This window comes from Lissotriton helveticus, chromosome 2_1 (genome assembly GCF_964261635.1).
Source record: "Lissotriton helveticus chromosome 2_1, aLisHel1.1, whole genome shotgun sequence".
In the NCBI taxonomy this organism is placed as follows: Eukaryota; Metazoa; Chordata; class Amphibia; order Caudata; family Salamandridae; genus Lissotriton; species Lissotriton helveticus.
This window is the reverse complement of record NC_136059.1, coordinates 1,908,531,921-1,908,549,648: the sequence shown is the minus strand read 5'-3', so window position 1 is coordinate 1,908,549,648 and position 17,728 is coordinate 1,908,531,921. Positions and strand designations below refer to the sequence as shown.

At 41.8% G+C, this 17,728-nt stretch overlaps 1 protein-coding gene across 15 annotated transcripts in view; it reads left to right on the top strand.

Annotated features, from left to right (window-relative positions):
• BLTP1 (bridge-like lipid transfer protein family member 1) overlaps positions 1-17,728 on the top strand; it is a 2,102,388-nt gene that overhangs the window by 255,408 nt on the left and 1,829,252 nt on the right. For all 15 annotated transcript variants that reach the window (XM_078676841.1, XM_078676840.1, XM_078676839.1 and 12 more), the window contains one exon: positions 4,116-4,213. In XM_078676841.1, coding sequence (XP_078532967.1) covers positions 4,116-4,213 — 98 coding nt within the window. The remainder of the gene's footprint in view (positions 1-4,115; positions 4,214-17,728) is intronic.

Genomic DNA, 17,728 nt, shown 5'->3' with positions numbered 1-17,728 from the left:
TCTGCAGTGACCGGTTTCAAATGAAATCTATTGGGCCATGATGCTTTTTTGCACCCTGCACCCGGCCGCCCTTGTGCCACTGGTGGTGTACTGCTGGTGCTGCTTTGGACCTTGCCCACAACTCACCTTAGCTCCCATAGATTAATCCTGTACATCGAAGTACTGTACCTGTTTTTCCTCCCATAGGGATACATTGCAGAACTCCAAAAGTCCACGTTTTGAACTGAAAAGAATTTATATTTAAAAATGTACTTACCTGAAAGATTTTCTTCTGATGCCTAAACATATATAAAGATATTTTTATAAATTGGCGTGGATCTCCTTCTCGAGTTGTGACGTCATTTATTAACCATTGTATGTTTTTGCAAATGTCTTGCACTCCTCTGTGTGAGGCCTAAGGCTGCTCGACCACACTACCTGCTAATAGAGCGCTTTGCGATTGCATAGCAAGTCCTATCCACTCATAAGTGAACCCCTGGACTCTTTACATGATATATCAGATAATAAACCACAAAGAGCCAGCTTCCTACACAGAGGTCGCTGCAAATGTCAGGAACAAACTTAGGAAACTCTTAGACAAGGAGGTCTCTACTCACTTAAGGGAGAAATGTCCCTTACATCATTAGAGGGCAAGATATATGCATGAGGTAGACAACAGGGGGCCCCATTTCTGATTGAATATATTTAAGGTTTGAAAGAAACAGATTCCCTGTTCATGGAAGATATGGCAGGATTGGATGTCATCAGGCCCCTGAAAAAATCCTTGATAGATCCGAGGAGAAAAAAGAAATTGGCTTTGTCTCTATACAGAAACATTGCTCTACACCGACAAGTTAAGTCAAAGGTGCCTGTTGGAGTATCCCTCTCTTATGGAGAAAGGCAGTTTAGTCTCTATTTTGACCTCCCGGGATAAGGCACAGGCTTCCATTAAAAAACAATTTGGATCAAAGCTGTATGCTGCGGGCGGTTGAGGTAGAACCTTTCAACTAGGCCTTTTTCCAGTCAGAGCTCCAAAGGAGAGATGAAGGGTAAAAAGGAAGTAGCCCATGAACGTACCAGAAGGTTTCTTCCCATCAAGAGGTAGTGAGCAAGGCAGTAGCAATTGGGGCTACTAATGACCCAGGAAGATACAAAGGTAAAGACTCTCCATTTTTCCTTTCTATTGCTGTGGGGCAGGTTGGCATCTTTCGTGTACAGATGTTTGGCAGGGGGACCCCCTATTCCCCAGGCAGTAAGGGGGTTTATGGGACTCCAAGACAAAAGACCTCGCCATCTTCTTTTCTCAGTGGAGAAGGTAGCCCTGAAAGTCTATAATGAAGATAAGATGCAAATAAAGAGTGCATTCATCTGAATTGTTCTTCGCTCTCATGAGTTTTCTTTGGCACACTCACGGAGTGCAAAGGTGCAAGTTCATGGCATTCTATTCTGCCTCTTTATAGCTATGGGGCTTCATAAAGCATCAGAACCCGGTAATGCTATTCCTGAAGTGCAGGGACGAGGTTCCTGGTAAATCTTGGCAACATGCTTCTGAAGGATTGTGTCAGCCTAAACTGAGATCCCATCTGGGCATGACTGATGGCCTCTTGTAGAATCTGGGTTTAGTTATCGCTGTGAAAAACTCTGAATTGCTACCCAGCCATATTCTTACCTTCTTGGGTTCATAATAGACTCTTCTTTGGCCACACTAAGACTGTCTCAGGAAAAGGTGATCGACATAACGGAAGAACTGCAGAAACCCATCCTCAGAGACTTGCTTCCCCTTAGACAACGGGTAAGAATTGAGAGATTGCACTCTTCACCATGGCAAGAAATCTTCATGGGACATGCCACCAGAAGGTGCTCCAGAGGCTGAAGGTGCATCACCTCTGAAACGGCCTCATGTACTCTGAAATAATCTCCATTTGCGACAATACCAGAAAAAAAATTCTGTACTAGCTAGACCTGAGACTCAGATGCAGAATTCAGTGTCAGCTGGCAGGGCTTACTTCAGAAAAAGGTGGCCAAAAGAGGAATAAAACTCCATACCAATTGCACTGAGCTTTCTGGCGAGGCCTTACACTGTTAAGTGCCTGACTAGGGACAAACTCATTTGTTGCATTCTTCTCACAATGGCAACATCTTGGTGCCGAAATATATCATCAGCACTGGGTGTACTAGGTCCAGGTTATTAGCAGAACTGGCCAAAGATGCTTGCCATATCTTAACAGGAGAGTAGCTGCCTGGAATCAAAATCCGGTGGAAGACTGTACCTCCAAATAACTAAAGGACTTCAGCAACCTGAAACTGAGCATCAGGTGTTCCAATCGTTGATGGTCAGATGGGGTCAGAACAAAGTGGGTGTTTTGTATCCCAGCTGAACCATCAAATTTCAAGATACTTCATCTGTACCAGACATAAGCAACCGAAGACCGGTTTCGTCCTTATTAGGGTCGGGTATAGCTTGGTTTTAGTGGCACAGTGTGCACTGGACCTAAGTCTAGGCTTAATAACGTGAAGGATGAAATGCTTGAATTAATTTCAGCCAATGGTAATCACTCCGGTCCACATCCCGGTCCATCGTTATTTTGCACACCATGCCACCTTAGTTTGGACCAACCCATATGCAAATCAGTCTTAACCGACCTCAAATGTGAGCAATTCAGCCCAAAATGCCAGGTTCCGAGTAATTAACAGAGGGTGAGATTTGTTTGAACATTCTATCCATCATGTTTGAGTATGCTTCAGTTCGACACCCCAAGTGGGATGGGTATGCCCAGACATGGGTCCTGCTACGCCAACATATGGACGGAATGCTGAATAAATCATACATTCACCCCCAGTCAAGAGATCTGGGTTAAATCCATTGTTCTGTTGCTCACCATGCCACCCCAGTTTAGACCCAGCCATATGCAAATCAGTCTTGACCCTGTGCCTCATGGGAATAGTCCAGACCGAACTGCCAAGCCAGGGCCTCCCTGGACCAGAAACAAGCATCATGGGAAAGGTTTCTGGGTAACAACCTTCATCAACCAGGCTCAAGCTAGCCTGGCTGATGAGGGCAGTCTTTGGGTAAGTCGAAGCACAAGAAGAAGGTGAAGAAGCATCGTCACTCTTGGCGTTCTCCCCGTCCGTCGGCATACAGGACGCGGTAAGCGGAAGGTAGTCGTCTGGCTCCGCCCACGGAGCCTGTTGGGTCAACTCCGGCCTTTCCTCCCTTTCCGGGAGCCGAAGCGACCCCTGCCCAGCTTCAAAGCTTTTACAAAGCCTTGCACTCCATCTTCGGGCAGCCAGACTCTGCCAGCTTCTCAAGACGTTGGACATCCAGGGTAACAATAGTCATTGCTGCTGTAACTTGGGCCTAATAATTATGGTTTCCATAGTTTGCCAAAACATCTTCGCGTCTGAATGGAGGGAAGAATGGAACTCCAGCCTTAAAATTCCTAACTTAAAAACCTGACTTCCGTGCTTATCAAAAGTAGGAAACTTAAATGTAAAGAGTTAGAATCCTCATAAAAGCATGACGTTCATCAGGTGCTGCAGAATAAAGAAAGTTATGATGTGACATTGTATGATAAAGAATACCCCCACCCCTCCATTCAATAACAGGGCCCTATATTTCTTTCTTTATTGAAGTCAATAATTGTTGAGTCAAACCTCACATGGCTTGGTTATGCAAATTCATGACCTATATCAGTTGCCAAAGTAGCGTTGGGTATGTGACGTTTCCTTTTACTGCATTGTACCACCAGGTTGGATTTCTAGCCTACTCTATCTTATTTACTTTTGAGCGCAGCTAATAGAATAAAAGTAAATTATACATTTCAATATAGGACGTTGGATGTACTGTATGAGCAAATAAAAAAAAAAAAAACATTATTTAAAAAGTCTATTTCAATGTTACTTTTTTTCGTATTACCAGTTTACACAAGTGAAGTCCTATGGGGCAATGTTTTTACAATTGTAGTGCGCTTTCTCTTACCATAGTATGTTATTGTGTATTTCATCACAGGCCAATCCTGCAAAAATGTAAAATTTGTGTGCTTGAAATAAATACCTAAAAGGCTGTTCGCCAATTTAATTAGAATGAGTTTGTGTTGTAGCTGAACTGACCTCTTTTTGTTTATCCCCTCTCCTAGTGTATCTAGCAGCCTGTGGAGATACGCTAAACATTGAGTTTTCTTTACCTTTCACGGACTTTGTCCCAACTATGTGTAATACCAGATTTTCTTTACGGGTATGTCCAGTTGTTTGTACATAAATCCTATTCAAATTGACAGTGACACAAATGCTACAAACGTTTATGCATATTCTGAAAACTTACTGATATCTCCATTTGTGATTCACGCATACTGTAGGAAAAACACTGTTATTAAAAAAACTATTTTTGCCACCACCCCCTCCCACCCTCCCTTTTACTTTTGTGTAGTAAATGACAAGTCCTTTAAGTCCTTTACTCTTATTCAAGTAGTATACTTGTGTATACACAATCTTTTTTGTTTAATTGTTCTTTATTACATTTTGCATATTCAGTACAATTGCAATATTTTAGAGTCCATGGTTGTAGCCAGGCAATATCTTATTGCTGCAGAACAATTTTTTGGTAATTCACACCAGTTTTGTTTAACATCGTTTAGTATGAAGGAAAACAAAAAAAAACAGACATGTGCACCCCAGACTGCGACATGTATGTTTACCTACATTGACATTTTAGGCATTTAAGCAATATGTTGTGTATTCAATTTTAGATGTCCCACTATCAATACACAGAAGTTTGTTTTTATGCACTCCGTCGCTGATCACATTCTCACTTCTCTGACAAGGCCTACCTTAGGTCAGTGGCCTGCATGTTGACATATTCTGTTTGATGACCCAGTGACTAACGTTTCTGTTGGAGATAAGATCCATCTTCATAGGGGCTTATCAGTTTTACCTGATATTGCAGGCAGTATGGTATCCCATTTATTATGTTTAAAAACCCTATCTTGTATTCTTTGTTGCAAAACAATAACTTATACTTCAGCAGTAGCCCATGTTTGTACACCCTATAGCAATGTGTGGAGCTCTCCTTGCTTTCCAGTTCATGACTATGTTTCTTTTTGCTAAAACCAAGCAAGGCCAACACATCTGCAAATTTGTTTGGCACTTTTATGCCTATGCACTAGGCTTTGCATGTACGTCCTAGGTGACGTTTTGAGCCTGTTCTCTCTGTGGAGCATAGTTAGTATTTCTCCCAGAATTTTCTAATTAGTGGACTCTCCAATACCAAATAGAAGTTGTTCATTTTTTATATAGGTTATTTTGGGTACTGGTCAGTTACACCATGTACGTTTTCGCAATCTTTGTGGGCTACAAGTAGGTATGGTGTAAGTAGTTAAACTGAGTAAATTTAGACTTTAGGCTTATTATCACTTTTTTTGGTTATTCTGAGCAATGCTGCCATTCCTTCTTGGTGATTGCCCAGCCAATATTATCTTCCCTCTTCATGCTAGGGCAGAGTCAGTGTAAAACACTATGCCAGTGTATTGTGTAGTCTGGTCACTACGTGCTTGTGTATCTGTGATTTAGGCGGTTCATTTTCTTCCTCTTCCAATGTCTGGTTCGCCACTCTTTTCAGTGCATGATGAGTTATGAACTGAACTAATCAACACCTAGTATGTATATCTCTCTGATGGAGACAAGCAATAGAAATTACTCATCTTTGTAGAGACCCCCTACTTTTTCTAGCCCCACATCCTGCCATGGTTGTTTGTCTAGTGTCTTTCTCACTTCACATAATTTTGGGAGACGCCAGAGGGGAGACCCCTGAGGGCAGTATGTCACCCTTCAATATAGCCTCTTCATGTAATGCTGCCAGCTGTGTTTGGTCATGCATAGTTATATATATATATATCTATATATATATATATAGATATATATATATATCTATCTATATCTATCTATCCCCTACTGGCGATAGCCAGTAGGTATATATAATTAGGATTGTTTTCCGTAGGGAAATCCCAACATTCTATTGGGAATAACTTTGGCGCCGGTTGAGGAATCTTCCTGAAATTTTCCTTAACTTTGCCTCGCGGCGCTCCGGTCCTTCCCTGAAAGTTTGGGGGGGATTCGTCAAGCGGGGGCCGAGATAAAAGGGGGGTCCCAAAACGTGTTTTCCCCATGTTAATTTCCATAGGGCGGTTGGACTCACTTTTAGCCCGAACGGCTGAATGGTTTTCCACCAAACTTGGCAAAATTGTAGGGTCTGGTAGCCCGATGTGCCTTTGCTATGTCTCAAGATATGTGCTCCAGTGGTTTTTACGATAATTAACTTTGAAAAAATATATATTGGGCTACATTGGGCTATATATATGTTAGACCCCAAATGTATGAACAACCTAACAAACCTATGGGTCTATCATCTGAAAATCTAATCAGGAATACATATTGTATCTCAGCAACACATTGGTATGCTGAGAGGGAATCAGAGACAAGGATTCTGACTCAAGGCGTCATACAGAAGATGGTTGACCCTGTGTTAGCAGAGTGAATAACTATGTTTGGATTCCCATCAATATCATGTGTGATCAATATTATCATATGGTCCTCCGTCCTGGGTCTTGTGTCTCTAGATCACCGAGACAGCTGCAGTACCCTCCACGGACTCATAGTTCACATGTACCAACATTTGGACAACCATAAGAATCTGATCTGACGGGTAAGTGCAGTGCAGAAAAGAAAAGTGCGTGAAATTTAAAATAGGATAGAGAATCTCATTATAATATTTTTATTCAGCCAAGACCTCTTCCTAATTAAAACCAAGAACAGCGCAAAACATTACTACTGCAGTTTAACAAATATCTGCATAGGGGCCAACATGTTTCAGTCTTAACGGGAAATGAACCCTAGGCTTTCTTCAGGGCCTCTGTTCTCATATCAATGCGACTGCAAAACTAGTGTTGGTGAAAAACTCAATTGAAAAGAAAATATTGCTGTGATATATTTCTAACAGTAAAGGATATAAATCTCCATAAACTGTAACTTCACTCCTCCTGCACCTGGTACCTCTGTTGGATCTGTAGAGGAAGAAGCAAAATGAACACACCGAACACGGGGAAAAAAAACACCTATAAGTTAAGGACCGTTCCTTTACTTAATTGCCTTAAATATATGTCTAACTTTAGTACATATAATCACTCACCCAGTATGCCCGGGGAAGAGACCTCACCTCGTCCTGGACCTGGCTCAGGCGTAGTGACACCCCGCTCTGAAAAGCAAAAGTACACTGGAACTGAACATGGGTTGCAGGACTCGCTAGTCCTATATAATCCCACTCCTTACATGTACCAGTGAGTTTACCTCGCTTTTCAAGCTAACTCAGTGCTACTTAGATCCTACTCTCTAGGACATCACCCCACCCCCCACACATCTACTGCTCCTCTCATTGTTAAAGTCTTAGTAAATCAAGGAGATCACTATTAAACCTCCAATGAACACACAAAGTGATCTGTGTGTCTCTGTCAATCTATTCCATAAACTAAGTATGCTCAAAAGGCTTATGAAGTATAGTAATAAAGGCCTAATGTGACCCCTTACCTGTCCGGCGTTGCCTCTGGCCGTAGCTGAGACAGGGGGAGGCAAGGAGCCATGCAGTGACACTCTATTTCACTGGTCACTGGGTGGCCTATCCACCAATCAGGTGTGATTCGTTGGCGGTTGAACCGATGATTGTGTCTATGTTCTGTTCAGTTCCCAGAGCAATATCTCTAGTTCTATCTTGTTGCCCAAGTTTCTATGATCCTCACTTTATGCATACTTCACAAAGATCGAAAACTTTTCTAAGGTAACCCTCGATCGCGTGATCTCGCGATATTTCATTGGACTGCAAAGTGACGTCATCGCGTCAGATCTTGTAGTTTTACTGGCCGTTTTAGTTTATTTTAGTTGTCTTTGCTAATCCTATTCAGGGATGTTGTGAGTCTCATACGCTAGCCTGATGTCCCCGAGACTATCGCTTCCGAGTTACTTGAGGTCGAAACCAAGTCGGTGCATGACGATAAAAGTCTCGTAATATCACGGGACTTATCTGAACTACACGATGACGTCACCACGTCCTCTCATGTAGTTCATTATCTATGAAACTCGTTGCTACCTGAACATTAGCAGAACTACCAGATGACGTCATGGCGTCCTACCAGGTAGTTCTTCTACCTAGTTGTACCCAAACTCAGGCTAGACACATCGCGAAGGGCTTGTGTGCCCCGGGTGCCAGGTTGTTTAGGCATTTGTATTTAGAAATCATGAATAACATACAGGTCCCGTGTCAACGCTGTTATTATTGCATTCTTCTCATCTACACTATCGGATCAGTGAGACCAGTAAGGGACACCCAAAGCGTCTCTATATTTTAACACAGTACGTCACAAATATATCCTCTGTGTGTCAAACCACTATCAAAACACAGTTTGACACAAGAGACCATGACTACAGGAATACAGTACATTCCCCATTCAGAAGACCAGGTACCTCATACTGATGGTAGATTAAGAGTTCTTGCACCGTTCACATACAATTCTGATTGTGTCAGTGGGCTAAATCATGTATGATCACTTATATCTAGGTGTGGGTGTGGTCCCTAGTTTCACTTAAGGCTTAGCCAGGGTATGTCATCCTTGAGCCCCCGTGTGTCCGTACACAATTTAAAAACCCATTTTTGTTCCTTCCTAAAAAGAAATTTAGCCACGTCTGTGACATGTGATGGTATGAAGGGTTTTTCAAGTACGGTCCATGTAAAGTCTGTTTCTCCATGGTTTTTTGCCAAGAAATGTCGTGTCAGCTTAGAGACATTCTTCTTGCATCGAAATGTACTTTTGTGCTCTAGCATGCGTGTCCTCACTTTCCTGGTCGTCATCCCAATATATTTTTCGTTACAGGGACATGTGATTTGGTAGATTAAGTTCTCACTATTGCAATTAGTAAATTGCCGCAATTCCCATGGTCTCGTGGTGCCGATGTCAATACTCGTAATACTACAAGTGAGGGCACACATCGAGCAAGTACCACACGGGTGATGTCCTTTAATCGCAGGTAGGTCCCAAAGGGTACCTAACTGTCTCTTTGCTTGTTCTCTTGGACGGGTATGCACTAGACAGTCTCTCAAGCTACTTGCTCTCTTAAATGCAAAGAGAGGATACTCGATCTTCTCCTTACCACTATTGAGTATCCGCCAATGTCGTCTTATGATCTTTTGCACACTGTTGGACTTGGTGTTGAAGGTGCTGACCAGGGTTAACCGATCCTGAGAGGGTTCTTTAATAGATGCTTCGAGTAGTGCCTCACGATTGTTATTCGCCGCCCGTTTCCATGACCGCTTTATCAACTTCTTGGGGTAATGTCTCTGCATCAGTTGCCGAGATAGAACATTAGCATGAATATTGAACGTCTCTGTAGTGGAACAGTTCCGCCTGAGGCGCAAAAATTGGCCCACAGGCAAATTATCCCGCAAAGACTTGGGGTGTTGACTTTCATATAGAAGAAGAGAGTTCCTCGCCATGGGCTTGCGGTAGAGTTCGCTTTCTAGTCCTGTTTGTGTGGAGTAGATGGAGAGATCCAAAAATGCAATTCTCTCTTTGCTGGTTTCAATAGTGAATCGCAAAAACTCATTTTGTGCATTCAGCCACTTATGAAATTGAAGTGCTGTATCCGTGCTGCCTCTCCAGATTAGTAAAACGTCATCAATATAGCGTTTCCACCATAATATTGATGTGAGAAAAGGATTTGTTGCTGCCAGCACTGTTTGTTCTTCAAATTTGTGGACATACAGATTCGCCAGCGATGGAGCAAAAATGCTTCCCATGCTGGTCCCTGAAGTCTGTAGATATAAGCTCTCCTCAAGTTTGAAATAGTTCTCCTTCATTGCCATGGTGGCTAGGGCCATTATGAAGGGGACCTTCCAACAGCATTTTCAGGGCTACCCCCAATATCCCAACCAGCCGCTTTTTCGGTTTGGCCCCCGACGGTCTCGGGGAAAAAGAAGACCAGCACAAGCCCACGGCCAAGCACAAGCACAGGTACACTGGGAAGAGTCAGAGGGACCTCATGCCGGTACGAGGAGCCAGAAGAGGAGAGGTGCACAGGAGTAGAAACCACATCTGAACCGAGCTTAGTGGTGAATCTGAGTAATCGGATCCTCACGGAGACAGAGGAGTACGTCTTGAACAAAGGCCTAGGTTTTGTTTTCACCGAGGAGGGAAGACCCCTTTTTGTTGCAAACAGAATTAGCTCAGTTTTTTCGCAAACTGAAATTACACTACTTCTTTATGAACAAAGATACAGACGATCCCAATCAAGAAAAAGAAGTGAATACAGGCTTAAGGATAAAATCCACTTTCTGTCCTCCCATCCATTCCATTCCACCTAAAGTATTAACGTTCGAGCAGGCTGTTAAGGACGATATAGAACAAATTTGGTCGAACAACACTAAAGGTTTTAAAAATCTATCAGGACAAGAGAGACAAGCTCTTCGAACCTTGACACAAGACCAAACTATTATTATCAAGCCTGCTGACAAAGGGGGTTCCATCGTAATACAAGACGTGGAAAAATATAGGATTGAATGTTTGAAACAACTTAACAACAGGATCGCATACCAAGTGCTAACCACAGATCCGATGGCAAGATTGACCAGTGAGATTAAATCACTGGTAGAGGAGGCATTGTCAGAGGGCTGGGTAACCCCCTTAGAAACATCAGTCCTTCAAGCACAAGCACCAGTCACGCCCTATTTCTACACTTTACCCAAGGTGCACAAGCCACAGCGACCACCACCAGGGAGGCCAATCATCTCAGGCCAGGGGTCTCTCCTTGATCCACTCTCTGCTTTTGTGGATCATTTTCTACGACCAATAGTGCACACCATGCCTACTTATCTAAAGGACACGGCTGATGTCCTGAGGGTAATCCCTGATATAGACTTTAACCAGGAAACAGATCTCTTGGTTTCACTGGATGTCGAATCTCTATATACATCTATCCCCCAGGATGAGACTCTAGATACCATCAGATCCATCCTGGGGGAGATTGATATCGACTCCATTACCCCGGTCCCCGTCATAATGGCCCTAGCCACCATGGCAATGAAGGAGAACTATTTCAAATTTGAGGAGACCTTATATCTACAGACTTCAGGGACCAGCATGGGAAGCATTTTTGCTCCATCGCTGGCGAATCTGTATGTCCACAAATTTGAAGAACAAACAGTGCTGGCAGCAACAAATCCTTTTCTCACATCAATATTATGGTGGAAACGCTATATTGATGACGTTTTACTAATCTGGAGAGGCAGCACGGATACAGCACTTCAATTTCATGAGTGGCTGAATGCACAAAATGAGTTTTTGCGATTCACTATTGAAACCAGCAAAGAGAGAATTGCATTTTTGGATCTCTCCATCTACTCCACACAAACAGGACTAGAAAGCGAACTCCACCGCAAGCCCATGGCGAGGAACTCTCTTCTTCTATATGAAAGTCAACACCCCAAGTCTTTGCGGGATAATTTGCCTGTGGGCCAATTTTTGCGCCTCAGGCGGAACTGTTCCACTACAGAGACTTTCAATATTCATGCTAATGTTCTATCTCGGCAACTGATGCAGAGACATTACCCCAAGAAGTTGATAAAGCGGTCATGGAAACGGGCGGCGAATAACAATCGAGAGGCACTACTCGAAGCATCTATTAAAGAACCCTCTCAGGATCGGTTAACCCTGGTCAGCACCTTCAACACCAAGTCCAACAGTGTGCAAAAGATCATAAGACGACATTGGCGGATACTCAATAGTGGTAAAGAGAAGATTGAGTATCCTCTCTTTGCATTTAAGAGAGCAAGCAGCTTGAGAGACTGTCTAGTGCATACCCGTCCACGAGAACAAGCAAAGAGACAGTTAGGTACCCTTTGGGACCTACCTGCGATTAAAGGACATCACCCGTGTGGTACTTGCTCGATGTGTGCCCTCACTTGTAGTATTACGAGTATTGACATCGGCACCACGAGACCATGGGAATTGCGGCAATTTACTAATTGCATTAGTGAGAACTTAATCTACCAAATCACATGTCCCTGTAACGAAAAATATATTGGGATGACGACCAGGAAAGTGAGGACACGCATGCTAGAGCACAAAAGTACATTTCGATGCAAGAAGAATGTCTCTAAGCTGACACGACATTTCGATACTTGTATTGCTGTGACAATGGATTTAAATATGATACTCTGTATTTTACAAAGAGTGATGAAAAATTGTAATAGTTTATGAAAAGGTGTATGTGATTGTCACGTGGATGATGTCATCAGTGATGTCATCAGTGATGTCATTTGAGATGTCATCAGTGATGTCACTGACCATGTCATGAATGATCTAATATGTGACATCATCAGCAGTGGATTGCGGGTGTGCGAAATATAGTTAGTACAACTAACTATATAGGAGCAATTTCAATGGTTTTGTATGAGTAAAATGTCCAGCTAACTATAACACCACTAAAACTTATAGTTTTTTGAGTGAATTTCAAAGGTTTTTTAAAAGCTAATTCCTAACTATATAACTCCTGAAACCTATGGTTTTGTCAGTGAATATATATAGATATATAGATATATAGATATATAGATATTCACTGAAAAAACCATAGGTTATAGACCATATATAGTTAGGAATTAGCATTTAAAAAACCTTATTTTACTCACACAAAACCATTGAAATTCCATATATAGTTAGTTGCACTAACTATATATCGCGCACCCGCAATCCACTGCTGATCATGTCACATATTACATCATTCATGACATGGTCAGTGACATCACTGATGACATCACTGATGACATCTCAAATGACATCACTGATGACATCACTGATGACAACATCCAGTGACTGTATTTTTCTGTAAAGTTAAAATATGTCTTGAGTGGATGTATAAGTGTCTGGATGAAGGATTTAGTAGGTGCATGACTGACTGTATGAGTGAGTGATTAAATGTGTCTCACTGAATGCATGGGTTAGTGACTAAACTGTCTTAATTTGTGCATCATTATGTCTGTTGTTCTGTAAACTGCTGCATGTGTTGATCATTAGCTATACGAGAGGCTATATGTGTTATTAATTGGTTGCCCAAGTATTTCTATGGGAGATTGAGTTTGTGTGGGGGTGGCTGGAAGGTGTGAGACTCTATGCATAGATGTGTGAGCAGTTTATTCACTAGGTGTATGAGTTCAAGAGTGCATGTGGAAACAGCTACATGGGCAGTTGACTGTGTGCATGAGTGTATTGATGAGTGAATGGATATCTCAATGCTACATGTCATAGTAAGTACATATGTAAAACACAGTACATGTGAGAGTTGGCATATATAAATAACTGTGCATGAGAGCCACTGAATGAGTGAGTGGTTGTATCGATCATTGTGAACTTGTATCAGGGATTGTATAAGAGAGTAAATATGTGTTAGTATATGTTTCAATAAGTAAGGTGTGTTTAACTGTATAGTTGAAGAAATGGAGGTGAGATTGTTTCTTTGCATGACTGACTGGGTGTGTGAGTAACTCCATGGATGAGTGGCAGTGTGTGAGTGTCTGTATACACTGAGTGTATCTAAGGTTATATTAGAGTCTGAAGAGGTTTATCGTATTAGCACAAGAATGATGTCAAATGAGATGTCATCAGTGATGTCATCAGTGATGTCATTTGAGATGTCATCAGTGATGTCATCAGTGATGTCACTGACCATGTCATGAATGATGTAATATATGACATGATCAGCAGTGGATTGCGGGTGCGCGATATATAGTTAGTGCAACTAACTATATATGGAATTTCAATGGTTTTGTGTGAGTAAAATAAGGTTTTTTAAATGCTAATTCCTAACTATATATGGTCTATAACCTATGGTTTTTTCAGTGAATTTTCAAGGTTTTGTAAATGCTAATTCCTAACTATATATGGTCTATAACCTATGGTTTTTTCAGTGAATTTTCAAGGTTTTGTAAATGCTAATTCCTAACTATATATGGTCCATAACCTATGGTTTTTTCTGTGAATTTCATTGGTTTTTTAACAGCTAATATCTGTAGCTGTAAAATGTATTCTTCTTTAAATCCAAAAATATATTTTATATGTTTATGAATAATTTTTTTTTTAAATATTTTTTTTTCTTCGTTCCCGCTTCGCAAATAGGGAAGCTTCCCGTTAGCTGACCTTGATGCCGCGAAATAGACCGCGAGCCGGTAAACGTTTCTTTACCGCAAGTGCCGCGTTACAAAACAACATCGTGACGCCTCCTGTCCGCATGACGTTTCACGTTGTCGCGTGATACGTCATATGACGTACTACGTTAGCGAACTGGTACGCGAAGCGAGTCGCAAAGCGCAGGTTTCTGGAAGCAAACCGGGAGGCCCTGCAAAGCGCTTAACGTAAACACAGCAAGTCATGTGACTTGGTAATAACACTTTTCATTGGTTCATTTCACTTTTGGTTTCCTAATGATGTAAGACTAGGTCATATAATCTAAAATGAACACTTTTGATTGGTTGAGAACTCTTGTTTTTCCCAAATGATGAAAATCCCTCCTTCTTTCCTCACTCTGACTTTCATCATTGTGAGAGAAAGACCCTTTGTGATCACTGAGCAATGGCTTCTTTAGTAGCTTCAGCTGGTGCTTCCCCACCACCTCCACCACATCCAAGGAAGAGTGGACCACCTGCTCAAGTTATAATTCAACAAGAAGAAGAAGAAGAGGAACAGGAGGACGAGCACGAAGAGAGGCAGTTTTTGCCTGAGCAGCCCAGGACGTCTCACCGGAAAGAAAACTTCATTTGGCAATTTTTTAAAATTCCCAAAGGTCAGAAAAAAGTAAATGCAAGATACGTAACTTGCCTTATGTCAAGATAGACTGTCCAGAGGGACCGACAAAAAATACAGTTTCGGAAACTACACAATGCATCGCCATATGACTAGGTGGCATCCTAACAACTACAGTGCTGCACAGTTTCGGAACGACCTAGATAATCTCCCTATTATGGCCAGAAGATCTGTTGTACCGGAAGTAACGGGACCAGAGGGCAGGGAGATGGTGCCAAATATACAAATGAGATTTGGTGAAGTAAAACACACCTGCGTATTTTGCGATGGATTCATTTCCTACGGAGAAAGAAGCATCACTCTGATCAACAGAGCTATTGACTATCATATGCAAGTTTGTCCGAAACGCCCAAAATAATAAATACTTCTTTTTTTTGTTTTGTTGCTCCTGTTGAGCCCTTTACAATGAATCGTTTTCATTGCCCCCTCCAAGAAAAACCCCAAAAAATATAAAACTGTTCCGAAAAATTCAAAAACAGTAAAAAAATGTTCAGAAAAATAAAAAAAAAAGTTCTTTTCAGAACTACCTCCCCGTTATTAAAAAATTGGTACAATATTTGGAACTGTGCCAACCTCTATTTCTCTTAGTTCGCTTCCTAGTTCGCTCGCCGGTACGCGAACTGGAAGCGAACCAAAAACAGTAAGTATAAGGGAGGGAAACACACACTTATGTTAAAATAAAGACAGCTATAGGGGAGTAAACTAGAGATACTATTACCCGTAATCCACTGCTGATGATGTCACATATTACATCATGCATGACATGCTCAGTGACATCATCAGCAGAGGATTGCGGGTTTTTTGACAACATGCCTTATCCACGGTTTAATAACGCTGCCTTTTGCTTTATATAAGTTTTCAAATTGTATGAAATATATACCAATAGGTCGTTATGAACCTTTAGGTAGTGCTTTTCTTCATGAGGTCTGGTCGCTTCCATACACATACAGATGTTTCAAAGATGATCAAGAAGTTTATCTGAATGGAGAGGAATGCACTGAGACGCCAGATCATTCACTAATGTGTAGGCACATACAGTTACACGGTTCATGCAACAAACACCGACCAAATATGGCTTGCGTGTTGCAAGGCACGCCAGTTCCTGCTATCATCCCCACGTTCAAGTTGTTGGAAAATGGTAGTTATTTGATGCTCAATAATGAAGATTGTTCTGAGTTAATTAAAAGTATTCCTTTTATCGTAACAGTAAGTGAACAGGTTATTTGCTGCAGAAATGTTCTATTTCCTCCCACACATGAACATAGGGAGTTTTCAATCTGGCCACAAATACCAACCTTGGGACACGTTTCAACGGCATGGCAAGAATAAGAGCTCTTTTGTCTCAGAGAGAGGTGGCCTTGAGTTCGGCCCGTGAAACTTTCGTACTTCACATAGCGAACACCCGTACAGAGGTGCACACCCTTTTCAATTAAGATTTGCCTTTCAATTTCAGCAACATGTTTCCGACTATCTTTAACGCATCCTCCACAAAGTCCCTGACACACTTTTTTAAAGTTGTTACCAGTGGTCTCGTGACTTCATTTGAGAAAATCTTTGGAGTCATCCCTGCTTCCTTTCATTGTATTTTCTGCACTCTGGTTCGTGGATTGGCATTTTTACTTGCATTACCAGCGGACGCTCTTGTGCTTTTTTACATTTTTAAATATGGATGTCCCTCCTATGCAACCTCCGACCCTGCAGCTGCTGACACTGTTCCGCAATCGCATGCTAGAATATTATGGCACAATGCCGTTGGCGATATTAAGCACGGCATATGGATTATCTTTTCGGTTCTCCTACTTCACCAGCCTGTATTTCACTGCCTGACCTGTGATTTCGATTGGGCCATTGATTTGTGTCTCTGCGGACCGGTTTCTCCTGACGTCGACTTTAATCAGCTGATGACTCCTATCATTACTCACGAGTTGGTTTGTCCTGGCGAAAGGATTATGGCTGTGGCATTGATGCATGGACTACTTGGTCCCTGGAATTTACTGGCGGCAGCACAGTCTTTCTTGGAAGAGAGCTTTCTTGAAAACCCACCGAGCTGTCCTCTGATGGTGATAGAGGATCCGGTGCTGGGAGAGCACGTATGTTCTTTTCCGCTTTTAAATTGGATGGCTGAACTGTTTTCGGATGAAGACGGTGACTTCCTATTGGAGGCTGTTGCAGCTTATTTTGCATACACAGTTATGTCATAGACCTTTTTCATGTTTGATATGCTGAGTACTAGCATTTCATTGACAATTCATTGACTTATTTGTCAAGTTTTTATTATTTACCTTGCCTATTGGCTTAAGACTCGATAAAGTACTTGGCTGTTTTATTTTTCTTTAGCATTAAATTTTCCTAGTTTTTAATGCTTTACCTTGCGGACCGTCCACATATAAACTTGCAATCTGCTCTCATGAGATGGCACTTCTATTATCTTATTCAGTTTGTTTCCGGATCATGAGGAGGTGTCATCTAGGTCCTGGATATCTTTACACCGTGTTAAGTTAGCATGGGCTCATTACCGGTTTAAACGCCATTTTTCCTTTTTTGCAACTTCTGCACACGACACTTAGTTGTTGCTTTAGCTTTCCACCTAGTAGTTCATCGTGGTTTACATGAGAATAATATGTTATTGGTCTACTATCTGCTTTACTTGTTAAACTATATCTGTACAGCGAGTGCTAAAGTTTCAAGAACAACACGATACAGAATTGTTATGAGGTCTGATCTCCACGACTTCATACTCATAACATAAGTGCAACTTCTGCCAATTCTGGGCATGAGGCGGGTTTTATATTGCTTTGCCGAACACACATACACAACAGTTGATGCGGTTCACATGAAGAGAGAGCTGGTGTATGGTGATG